Genomic DNA, 12203 nt, shown 5'->3' with positions numbered 1-12203 from the left:
AAATTCTAAAAGAATTCTAGTTTGATTTTTAAGAAAGAGCCAATGCAATAAACATGAAGCTCCTGAATCACACACCTAATCTTCACCAAATATCAACTAGGTAGAAACAAACACCGCACAAGATGCAGGTCATAGACTGTATATATATATATGCCTTCACCTTGACCCTTTTGAACATACTCAATATTTAACAAGAGAAAACAGATAGAAAATGGGAAGCATCGACGCAACAGAGTTGGGTTCAGAGAAGAAACCAAATCCAGGGAAAGCCACCATTCTTGCTATCGGAAAAGCCTTTCCTCACCAGCTTGTGATGCAAGAGTACTTGGTTGATGGCTACTTCAAAACCACCAACTGTGATGACCCTGAACTCAAACAGAAGCTTACTCGTCTCTGTAATCTCTCCACTTTAACCTTTCTCTCTTTAAAACTTTGTATAAGCTTCTGAAAACTGAGAATTGTTGGACTGTTTCGACTACTATATAGGCAAGACAACGACGGTGAAGACAAGGTATGTTGTAATGTCAGAGGAGATACTAACGAAGTATCCAGAACTCGCCATTGAAGGAGGATCCACCGTGAAGCAGCGTCTGGACATATGCAATGACGCTGTCACTGAAATGGCAGTGGAAGCTTCTAAAGCCTGCATCAAGAAATGGGGCCGTTCTATCTCCGACATAACTCACCTTGTGTACGTCTCCTCAAGCGAAGCTCGTCTTCCTGGTGGAGACCTGTACTTAGCCAAAGGACTTGGTCTCAGCCCCGAGACACACCGTGTTCTGCTCTACTTCGTAGGCTGTTCTGGTGGCGTTGCAGGCCTCCGTGTAGCCAAAGACATAGCCGAGAACAATCCGGGCAGTAGAGTTTTGCTTGCGACGTCTGAGACAACCATCATTGGGTTCAAACCCCCGAGTGCAGATAGACCGTATGATCTTGTTGGGGTCGCGTTGTTTGGTGATGGAGCTGGAGCTATGATCATCGGATCCGATCCAGACCCCATCTCTGAGAAGCCTCTCTTTGAGCTTCACACTGCAATTCAAAACTTCCTTCCTGGTAAAAAAAAACTACATGATCTTTGCATCCTTATAACTTAGCCTATGTGTTTCGACAAACTTTAGGATAGCATTTTCATGGTGCAGACACTGAGAAGACCATCGATGGGAGGCTAACGGAAGAAGGGATAAACTTCACGCTGTCGAGAGAGCTTCCGCAGATTATAGAAGACAACGTGGAGAGTTTCTGCAAGAAGCTAATAGGAAAAGCGGGACTGACTCCTAAAGACTATAACCAGATGTTCTGGGCGGTTCATCCAGGTGGACCAGCCATCTTGAACCGAATGGAAAAGCGGCTTAACCTCTCGCCAGAGAAGCTGAGTCCAAGCAGAAGAGCTCTCATGGACTACGGCAACGCAAGTAGCAACTCCATCGTTTATGTGTTGGAGTATATGTTGGAGGAGAGCCGGAAAGCAAGGAACATGAAGGAAGTTGAGAACGAATGGGGTCTGATTCTAGCTTTTGGACCTGGTGTTACTTTTGAAGGCATCGTTGCTCGAAACCTTGATGTTTGAGCAACAGAGAGAGATATGCATGTAATAAGATGGAAGCTTTAAAGAGATGAACTCTTTTTTACGATACTTAAATGTTTCGTAGTCTAAAAATATTTCACAAAGCAAAACAACGTAGAATGTGCAATTTGAAAAACAACGAAAGAGTTGTTATCAGCATTAAAACCAGGGATCATGAAGTTTCTTCTAAGCTCATCTCTTGCACACTTACCTTGAAGAAGATGATAAAACTTCAACAAGTCCAGGAGTTGGATCTTCTCATAACGGGTTTCATTTGTTTGTCTTCCTCAAGAGCAACCATACCGACATGTGATGGATCTTCCAGCATCATCTTAGCTACTAAGTATCCGGCGATTGACCAGGTCTGGCATTTTCGAGACTGCTTCCCAACGTATCTCCCTAGCTTTCCATCGTAGTACTCAGGCCAGTTGTCTTTATGAAGCCTAGCCTCAGCTACTTCAATTGCTCGTCTTGCTATTTGAGGTCGACCAGTTTTAATACAAGCAGCCGTCAGTAGCCACAGCAGCACTGTGCCAGGAAACATAAAGGTCAGATTAGCTTTTGCATACAGTAGAAAACCAGATGAATTAGTAAAATTTACCTGGCCAGGACCCTCCATTGTGGTAACTCCATCGGGTGTTTTTGGGGTCACAACCAGTTACAATTCTCCATTCATGGCTTTCTATTGCAGGGTAGCAAACTTTCAGTGGCATTTCTCCAACCAACTCTTCCCAGCGAGATTCTATGAGATCCATAATTGCGGTTGACTGTTCAGGAGTAGCCATGGAAGACAATATGGCTATACAATTTCCCAACGCAAACCAACGGAAATCCATTCTCGCTGGGCTAACATTGCCAATGAAAAACCCTCCGTGAGATGGCATGAAGTCGAAAATCCATTCCGGAAGAGAATCAGGGATTACGTTGAACTTGTTGACAGCGGTGTGGGAATACTCCTCTGTCTTGTATCGGTAAATGTCATTAAGCTGTTTCAAGTCTAGCCAAAAGTAACTTCTCATGTGGTAGCTCAATGCATGGAGTCGCTTCACTATCTGTTCCACCATCTCTTTACCTTCTCCATCGTGTTTAAGTACGAGCAGTGCACACCTTAAGGCCATAAAGAAGAGGGCTTGAATCTCTATCGGGTAACCATAAACTCCCTAAACACACAGAAAACAAAAGATTCTCAATCTGTCTCCTTGTAGAAAGAATCAAATTAGTAAAAAGGACTTTAGCTCACCATCCTACGATCAATCATACAGCAGCCATCAGCGCATAAGAGAGTGGGAAAGGTATCAAACCCCTCAGAGAGACAAAGGCTTAGTATCAACCGTATACCCTTCTGGCATTCAGGCATGTCAGCAAGAGAAGAGTCTCCAGTAGATTTTGTGTAGGCTCTGAGCAGAATAATCCACCAGAATCCAGAATCAACCGGCGCCACTCTCCCAATTGCGCTCTCGCCAAAATCAGCTATCAACGTTTCATGGTTTCTAACGGGATCATGGAAAACTTTGAAGCTAGCAGGCATAACTCCTTCACCAAGCTGGAACCTATCAATCTTTTTCTCCCACGACTGAAGACGAAGAGTCTTCAAAAGAAAGTTTCTCACTATATCTGGTTCTCCGTTCATCAAGAACGCCAAAGCACTTGGTACAAAGTCTCTCACAAACACCTAAGACAACCAACCAACACACGAATTAAAATGTGTGTGTTTAAGCAAAATTTTCAAGATTCTTCACCTGATCATAGTTGAGTTTCTCTTCGGAGTTATCCACAGCAGCAATAGTCCCAACAGGCTGTCCACGGAAGTACACCATAGACCTTCTCAAAGCATCCCACGCCTCTCCCACCATAGGATGAGACTCAAACCCATGAACAGACCGAGGAGTGTTGAATCCAGACCTCCTACCCACGCTCGGTGAAGCCACGTAATCAGCGTGATCATGGACTCGAGAAGCATTATCCGCGTTTCTAAGCTGCGGTGAGCCGGATAACTCAGTGAGAGACCTTTCGTCGAGTGATCTCAGTCTCTCGATGTTCAACGGCCTCGGCTTCTCTAGCAACTTGGAGAAATCAATGTCATTGATATCGTCTAGCGTATCAGCCTTCTTGATATCTCCGTTCTGATTTACATCTACGTTCAGATTCAAACTCGACATTGCTAGCGAACAATCCAATGATCTCACTCCCTGCATTATCATAGATAGATATCAGATCCATTTTGCTCACAACGATAGCATAATCATATCGTAATCAATCAAACTGTTATGCAGAAACTGATGACTATCAAACGGAGAGAAACTCGATCAATCAGAACGCAGAGAAGCAGAGAAACTTCACGAACGATAACAAGAAAACAACGAGAGATTTCGACTCGATTTTAACGATATCAACGGCACAGGAAGGATCGAAAACAAAACTCTCGCTGAGCTAACGCACGTACACGACTCTTCGCCGGAGATCCGGCGAAGAAAACTAAGCAAGGAGTTACAAAACCTCATCTCGATCAAACAGTTCTTAAACCACAGAGAGACGTACGTAGAAACGGATCACGAACCTTGATGATCGAGCGTGGAACGAAGAAGAAGAAACGAACAAGCTTCTTCCCTCTCTATCTCTTCTCTCTGATCACGAAACAGAAGAGAAGCGAGAGTCGGAGAGTGTATCACACACTAGTCGAACAAGTAATCTTTGGAAACGGCGAAGGGTAGACGTATCAGCTACTCGGCAAAAGTAGGAGGATGCGGGGTCCACGTGTACGAACAGGATGTGATTGTGACGGGAGGATGGAAACGAGCGCGGTGACTCTAGCGATTGGGAGAAGGTGGAAAAGGTTACCCTTTGATCAAGCCATGCATATGATATGATTGCACGGAGGTTGTTGCTTTTCGAGTTTCACCAGTATTATACGATATTTAAATAAATAAATAACATATGGTTTATAACTTTATAGTATAAGTTAATAATCAGTGACGTGAGAGAGTATCTTTGCAGTGAGTAAGATGTTTGGTTGTCCACGTGTACGGTGGCAGGGGATCTCGTGCCATGCACAGAGTCAGATGACTGACTAATAATTGTTCGTTTCTGCATATTTTACTATTTAACTTAGAGTGAGTGACTTTCGATTTCAATAATAAAAATGTTTATCAAAAGGTTGTATAGTTTGGAGAACGAATATTACTAGATTAGAAAAAACAATTAACATTGTCTATTGGTCGACTCCAAAAGTTTATTTTGCCAGTGCTTTGATTTGATTTTAACTTTTGGATTTTAGGGACATAATGCTTTTTTTTGTTCTCAATAACTATAAAAAAAAATTTCTAGGTCACTCAAATCATTGTTAATCTCAAATTTTTTCTTTTTTATATCAAAATATATAGAATAACTATTTTTATCATCTACATTCAGAAAGCCGTATGCTTTGGAAGAAGCTTGTTTTCAAAAAAAAAGCATTATGTCCCTAAAATCCAAAAGTTAAAATCAAATCAAAGCACTGGCAAAATAAACTTTTGGAGTCGACCAATAGACAATGTTAATTGTTTTTTCTAATCTAGTAATATTCGTTCTCCAAACTATACAACCTTTTGATAAACATTTTTATTATTGAAATCGAAAGTCACTCACTCTAAGTTAAATAGTAAAATATGCAGAAACGAACAATTATTAGTCAGTCATCTGACTCTGTGCATGGCACGAGATCCCCTGCCACCGTACACGTGGACAACCAAAAATCAAAGAGGACATAATGTTTTTTTTTGCTAGCTTATTGTAGACAATAATGTGATAGAAGTTGAAAATGGTAACATCAGTGCCGCAGATCAAAAATAATAGTGGATAATCTATCTACACCATCTCCAATGGCAAGGTGGCAATGCCAGTACATAGATATTTCGAGTCCAATAAAAAAACTAAAAAAATAAGCTCTAATTGATAACTAAAAATTTTAGTTATAAAAAAATTAAAATTAAAATTTACAATATTTTTAATTGACGAATTTTTATCAGTCCTACAAATTATATTTTTTACTCCTTTTATATAGATAAAGAAAAAGCATTCAAAGTTCTATTTTGCTTTTTAAACTGAAATTTTATTCTAATTATAATTCATTTGTTACAAAAACAGTATACATTGCAAGTTTTCAAGTGTACAAAATTATATTCCCGTGCTAATATTTCTTGAATATGTATTCAAAATTGAGTTTGTCCAATAGTTTACTCTATTTTTTAAAAAAATTGATTAACTCTATGATAAAATTGAGTTATGCTCTAATGGTGGTTTTTAAAAAAAAATTAAGTGATGAAAACAAAAAACTCTACTTAAATAGTACACTCATTTTCCATTCTATAAGAAATAGAGTATCATTACAACATATTTATTCAAAACTATTTTATAATGAAAAATAAATACTATATATTAGGAATGCTGCTAGCATATCGTGGAGTGGAAGAAAAATGATTCATACCAAGTGATAGACCCTAGTTAGGACTTAGGATACTAGGAGACGTCGCGTGTCTAAAAAATATTTGATGAAGTTGATGGTGTTTGTAGTTTTCTTTGGTTTAGACATTCACATAATTGTGACTGAAAAATAATCGAATCACTTTGGTAAATAAATACAAAGTGGCTATGCTGCTAAAAAGTGAAGCCTAATAATCCCACCAAACGTCTAAATCGGCATAATTAGCATCATTCCACCTTAAATCAATATCTATTATTTTCTTTTGTTTTAATTCTTTACATTTCGTATTTTCGAGATTTTGGAGTGGTCACAACCGAAGAAGGCATGTTAAATAGTGTAACAAGGCATGCGAGTTGCATATTAGAAAGGTTGTTTTTTTTTGGTATAAAAAGGTTGTTGTTATACTTACATTTATCTAAATTTCGTAATCCTATGCACCGTGTTATACGTTTTGTAACTTCGAGGGTTATATCTCAGGGTTTTTAGTGAGCTGAATGACATTTTTACATTTTTTTCATATCGAAGATATATTTATTTCAAGAATATTTTTAAAAAGTGAATTATATAATGATTAGATACTGGGCTTCTGCTTTCGGCTCGGCCCACCTATATAAAAAAAACGCCGTAACTCTGTCGGGTCCATCTAACAATAAACAATCTCATTCGCAAAAACGGGCAGCCTCAAATCCACGCAACTTTAACCCTTGGTCAAACTAAATTTAACCACAGTTAATCTCCATCCCTACACGTGTCTCAAAATCAACGGTCACAAACATACTTTCCTTTTCTTCATCGAATCCTCTCTATATATGAAGCACCCATCGCTAACAACCCTAAGCATCACCACCACTACTAACACAGCCTCCTCCTCTCTTTCAATCAAAATGGCTAACCCAAGAGTCTTCTTCGACATGACCCTCGACGGCGCCCCCGCCGGCCGCATCGTGATGGAGCTTTACAAAGACACGACGCCGAACACCGCCGAGAACTTCCGCGCCCTCTGCACCGGCGAGAAAGGCGTCGGAAAGAAGGGAAAGCCGCTCCACTTCAAGGGATCGGCCTTCCACCGCGTGATCCCCGGGTTCATGTGCCAGGGAGGCGATTTCACCGCCGGGAACGGGACCGGCGGGGAGTCGATCTACGGCGATAAGTTCAAGGACGAGAACTTTGTTAAGAAGCACACCGGGGCGGGGATCCTCTCCATGGCGAACTCTGGTCCCAACACCAACGGATCTCAGTTTTTTATCTGCACCGCGGAGACGTCGTGGCTCGATGGGAAGCACGTGGTGTTTGGGAAGGTTGTTGAAGGTATGGAGGTTGTGAAGGCGATTGAGAAGGTTGGATCGTCTTCTGGGACGACTAAGAAGAAGGTTGTTGTTGCTGATTGTGGTCAGGTTGCTTAGATCTGAGTGATTTGATGATTATGAATGTTATCTTTTGCTTATTTAATGTTTTTTTTTTCTGATCGTTCGAGTTTGTAAAACCCTGAGGGTTTTTTGGATTTGACTGCCTTTGAATAATTATGAATAACTATGAGCTTTTTATTTATTATTGTTGTGAAACTTATCTCAACGAGCTTTGGATTCTGTAAATCACGTGTTCTTAATCCATGTCTTTAACCAAGATGACAAAAAGAAAAAGACTTTTAATATTTGCTAATCGCAACCAATTGTCTTTATCCAACGGCCATTGACATCTCGGTATCACGAATAAATAAATAATTATTTGGTTTAGGAATCTTTTAATTTGTTTACTGTAAAGTATGCAGTCTGGTGCTTGCCGTTGACCATCTCTGGCTCTGCGTTTCATCCTCTATGAACCACACCAGTTCTTCTCACATAATGCTCAGTGCTCACCTCAACGTTCTCGATCCAAGAAGCTACAGGTTGTAGGCATTAGACTTGCTTTCAACGAGAAACGTATGGGTGATAAAGCGACGTGACGAGCTCGCAACCCATACTGCCATCAGCCATGCCAACCAGTCAAAAGAATATAAGGACGAGTTAGTACTTCACATTTTATGTTTTGGGACAAAACGAGCTGAATCTGTGTTGGAGGGAATATGACTTCACACGAATCGAATATATGAACTCATCCCAAAAGACGACAAGCTGTCTTTTGTCGGATTTAAAGAGCACTCGTCTATAAAAGAAGATTATGTTAACCTAACAAAGGACTGACTTTTTTCCGAGCAAACTCAGATATAATCTAATTTGCAATCTCAATATTTGTAAGATTGATCTCAATATTTGTAAGATTGATCTCAATTCGAACATCGACCTCGCCTCACATTTGTAATCTCTTTTTGTACTTTGATTTTCTTCTAATACAAATGAGATTTCCGGCCCTACTTTTTTCATTAATCATTTTTATTCATCTCTTAATCACTATGAGCTTTTAGGTTATGCTGCAACCTAATCGCTAATCGCAATCCTTGTCTTTAATCAACGGCCATTAACATCTCTTGCTCAGCTCTCAATGGTGGCAAATAAATAATTACTTTGTTTAGGACTTTATGTAGAGTATGATAATTGTATTTAACTTTTAATTAGAGTATGCAATATTCAAACAAGAATACTTTCTTTAATCATCGTGAGAACGAAGCAACCTGCTGCTTGGCGTTGACCATTCCTGAAAAATACCCAGACTAATTTTGCTTTGCTAAATAAATACACGAACTTTTTAGGCTTCCCAAAAAATACACAGACTAATTATGGTTGTTCCAAAAATACATGAACTATTGAATTTTGGAGGTTTCACACCTCGATTTTGACGGTGTTAAACTCTGATTAACAGAAAATTAAGAAGTCGTTAGTGAGTTACTGAACACGTGCCTAATCAGTGAAAGCTCGGTTAACTCCTACCCTCCTAAAATCCCCAAATCGAAAGAAGAACAAACCCTAATTCCATTTAGCCCCAAATCGAATTTGTTCTAGATTCTCTTCTTCTCTAAACCTCGTTCTTCTTCTTCATGCCGCTTTGAAGTCTTGGATTTCCATATTCTATAAGAGACGAAAAAGATGAGGTAATTTCTCTTCGATTTCATAATCCGAGTTTGTGTTTTTCTTCTTCTTCTTCTTCATGTTCTGAGTTTCTAAATCCTAATCTTCGGTTTGATTGTAGTGATCTAGGGTTGATGAAGATTAGGCTACACTATGGAGGCGTTATGGAGCGTAAAGATAACAATTTTTTTTACCGGGGAGGATTAGTGAATAAAGACATTGCTATCGATCCAGACTACATGACATGGTCAATGTTTGAAGGATTCTGTGAAGACAATGGGTCAAACGGTGTGGTGAAACATGTCTGGTACAAGCTTCCACAAGAATCTATCGATTTGGTGAAAGTGATATCCGAAGTCACTTCAGATGCTTCTATTAATCAGATGTGTTGTGAAGCTATGAAAGTAGGAGGCGTTGATATCTACATTGAGCAGAGTGTTGGTGAGGAGGTTGATGATCAAGTACCAAAGGTTGGGGAAGAAAATAGAGGTGAAGAAGACAGAGTTGAAGAAGATGCTGGTGAAGAAGACAAAGGTGATGAAGACAGCGATGAAGAAGACAAAGACGATGAAGGTCAGAACAATGGAGAATCGTCAAATGCTCGTGATGAGGGTGAGGAGGAAATCATCAAAGAAGCAGGAGATGATATTCCATTTCAGTCACTCTTTGGGGATATCGGTGATGAGGAAGTTAGAGGTGGCTGTAGTGAGGAAGTTAGAGGTGGTGCTAGTGAAGAAATTAGAGGTGGAGCTGAGGATGATGAAGACGAATCTGAGAGGCAACTAAAAGATGATGAACATCCGGCTCCTGCTGTTGACACTGATGATGAATGGGAAGACTTCAATAGAAAAGAAAAAACGATTTCGAGAACTACATACAGCAACGAGAAGCCTCCTTACCTGTGGTTAATGCAGACATTCAAGAGTGGAGAAGAGTTCAAAGACCAGCTGTTGCGCTACGTTCTGAAGACAAATTATGATGTGAAGCTTTGCAGATGGGAGAAAACAAAGCTGGGAGCCATTTGTACAAAAGAAAGATGCGAATGGAAGATTTATTGCTCAGTTGAGAAGCCAAAAGGAAAGTGGATGGTGAAGTCTTATGTGGATAAACATAACCATCTCAAGAGCAGCAAAGCAAGAATGCTGAAGCAGGGTACAATTGCAAGGCTATATAAAGATGAAGCAAGAAGAAGGCCTGGTATTAAGTGGACTGACATCAAGGATGAGATAATGATGAGGTACAATCTCTCTGTTTCTAAGTGGATATGCACGAAAGCAAGAAGAATGGCTCTAGATTTGGTTATAGAAACGCAGAGGGAACAATTCGCCAAACTGTGGGACTATGAGAGGGAGCTTCAGCGTTCAAATGATAATACCACGACTGAGATTGTGACTATTCCTCGTGAAGATGGTAGGTTTGTCTTTGATAGATTCTACATCTGTTTTGAGAATCTGAGGACCACATGGAAGCGTTGTTGCCGGCCTATTATTGGTCTTGATGGAGCATTTATGAAATGGGAGTTAAAGGGTGAGATTCTTGCAGCTGTTGGACGGGACGCGGATAATAGGATTTATCCTATAGCTTGGGCAATAGTTAGAGTTGAAGATAATGCCTCATGGGCTTGGTTTGTTGATAAGTTGAAGTCTGATTTGGATTTGGGTTTAGGAAATGGATTCACTATCATATCCGACAAGCAGAAAGGTTTGATTAATGCTGTTGCAGACCTCCTTCCGGCCGCAGAGCATAGACATTGTGCTAGACACATTTTTGCAAATTGGAAGAAGGTCTATGGAGCGTCAGAGTATGAAGATTATTTCTGGGCAATTGCGTACAGCTTCACTAAAGGTGATTATCAGTTCAATTTGCACGCCTTAGAAGTGTTCGATGCAAAGGCACACGAGGACTTACTGAAAACAGAACCGAAGACATGGTGTAGAGCGTTTTTCAGTACACACGCACGATGCGAGGATGTGTGTAACAACCTCTCCGAAAGTTACAACAGAACAATCAGAGAAGCTCGTAAGTTGCCATTGATTAACATGCTCGAGGAGATTAGGAGGCTTGCAATGAAGCGTAACTCTCGAAGGCGTGACAAAACAAGTGGTTGTTCAACTCCATTTCCACCGAACATCATGGAGATCTTTGAGCAAAACCGCAAAGCAAGTGACCACTGCACGGTGATCAAAAGTAGTGAAAGCTTATATGAAGTCAGTGAGTTCGATTGTAGCTACGAAGTATGTCTTCCATATAAGCATTGTGCTTGTAATCGATGGGACATCACGGGGATACCCTGCCAACATGCTATCTATGTCATAAATGAGCATAACAAGGAGCCTGAAGAGTGAGTGCCTTGACTTCTCAAATCATAGTATTTTTTTAGTGTTATATATGCTCTAACTCTGTCTATCTTGTGTGTACTTTGTAGCTATGTTGATCCTTACTATCTGACAACAAGGTGGCAAGAAACCTACGAAAACAACATAAAACCTGTCAACGGAGAGAGACTGTGGGAGAAGACATTCAAAGATCCTATACAAATTCCTGACAAAAGAAAAATGCCAGGACGTCCAAAAAATTATGATAGGATCAAGGAGGCACATGAGTCCAAGACAAACCCGACGAAGGCCACGAGAGAAGGTAGACGCATGACATGTAGCAACTGTAAGCAAACTGGTCATAACTGTGGAACTTGTACTCGACAAGCTGTTCCTGATGTTCCGAAAGGCAAAAGAGGACGACCAAAAAAGACACCAACTCCGGTAAGTAACAAGTAGATTGATGATATATTCTTTGATGAGCTGTTCCTGACTTGTATATATGTGACTTGTCTTAATAAGGATGATCCGTGGAGCATTCAAAATGCACCGAAGAGGAGGAGGAATGCTCAAAGCCAGTCAACACCAAACCCGGTTAGCACACAACCTTGTATTGATCCACAACCTTCAACTGCTCCACAGCCTTCAAATGCTCAAAATATTAGAGGACGTGGTCGTCCCCGCGGAAGAGGGAGAGGGCGTGGTCGAGCTCGTGGAAGTGAGCGTGAGCCTCATACTCCAAGAGAGTCTGGTTGCTATATTGCTCCCTTCTCTGGTCGTGTGTTTGATGTATGGGGGCCTGCTCCACAAGGTTCTCAAGACCAACCACCTCAAGACTCTTAGGATTTATCTCTTTCTTTATC

General features: G+C 40.5%; 3 protein-coding genes across 4 annotated transcripts; 2 read left to right on the top strand and 1 right to left on the bottom strand.

Annotated features, from left to right (window-relative positions):
* The first annotated feature begins 162 nt into the window (after window positions 1-162).
* Window positions 163-1633, top strand: LOC106410960 (type III polyketide synthase B). The gene is made up of 3 exons (XM_013851598.3): window positions 163-395; window positions 487-1053; window positions 1140-1633. The coding sequence occupies exons 1-3, from the start codon at window positions 212-214 to the stop codon at window positions 1565-1567; spliced, it is 1179 nt and encodes a 392-aa protein (XP_013707052.2). The 5' UTR covers window positions 163-211; the 3' UTR covers window positions 1568-1633.
* Window positions 1611-4445, bottom strand: LOC106434729 (probable alkaline/neutral invertase B). 2 transcript variants are annotated; one of them, XM_013875587.3, is made up of 5 exons: window positions 4122-4445; window positions 3304-3753; window positions 2805-3236; window positions 2166-2724; window positions 1611-2092 (listed from the first exon to the last, which is right to left on the bottom strand). In XM_013875587.3, exons 2-5 carry the CDS (start codon window positions 3721-3723, stop codon window positions 1797-1799), a joined length of 1707 nt encoding a protein of 568 aa, XP_013731041.1. In that variant the 5' UTR covers window positions 3724-3753; window positions 4122-4445; the 3' UTR covers window positions 1611-1796. The 2 variants fall into 2 exon arrangements, with proteins under 2 accessions (XP_013731041.1, XP_048634913.1); XM_048778956.1 differs by having other exon boundaries at window positions 4103-4430.
* Window positions 4446-6845: 2400 nt separating this feature from the next.
* Window positions 6846-7571, top strand: LOC106434732 (peptidyl-prolyl cis-trans isomerase). Its single transcript, XM_013875589.3, has one exon. The coding sequence runs from the start codon at window positions 6908-6910 to the stop codon at window positions 7424-7426; it is 519 nt and encodes a 172-aa protein (XP_013731043.3). The 5' UTR covers window positions 6846-6907; the 3' UTR covers window positions 7427-7571.
* Window positions 7572-12203: the final 4632 nt, after the last annotated feature.

The sequence above is a fragment of the Brassica napus genome, chromosome A1 (assembly GCF_020379485.1).
Source record: "Brassica napus cultivar Da-Ae chromosome A1, Da-Ae, whole genome shotgun sequence".
NCBI lineage: Eukaryota > Viridiplantae > Streptophyta > Magnoliopsida > Brassicales > Brassicaceae > Brassica > Brassica napus.
This window is presented reverse-complemented; position numbering and strand designations above follow the sequence as displayed.

Excerpts from the sequence above, each read along its gene's own strand:
- LOC106434729 (XM_013875587.3), bottom strand. The coding sequence starts at position 3,723 with ATGTCGAGTTTGAATCTGAACGTAGATGTAAATCAGAACGGAGATATC. Across the intron at positions 2,725-2,804 it reads GTATGATTGATCGTAGGATG|GGAGTTTATGGTTACCCGAT; the intron begins GTGAGCTAAAGT and ends CTGTGTGTTTAG. Across the intron at positions 2,093-2,165 it reads CAATGGAGGGTCCTGGCCAG|TGCTGCTGTGGCTACTGACG; the intron begins GTAAATTTTACT and ends TTCCTGGCACAG.
- LOC106434732 (XM_013875589.3), top strand. The coding sequence starts at position 6,908 with ATGGCTAACCCAAGAGTCTTCTTCGACATGACCCTCGACGGCGCCCCC.
- LOC106410960 (XM_013851598.3), top strand. The coding sequence starts at position 212 with ATGGGAAGCATCGACGCAACAGAGTTGGGTTCAGAGAAGAAACCAAAT. Across the intron at positions 396-486 it reads ACAGAAGCTTACTCGTCTCT|GCAAGACAACGACGGTGAAG; the intron begins GTAATCTCTCCA and ends ACTACTATATAG. Across the intron at positions 1,054-1,139 it reads AATTCAAAACTTCCTTCCTG|ACACTGAGAAGACCATCGAT; the intron begins GTAAAAAAAAAC and ends TTCATGGTGCAG.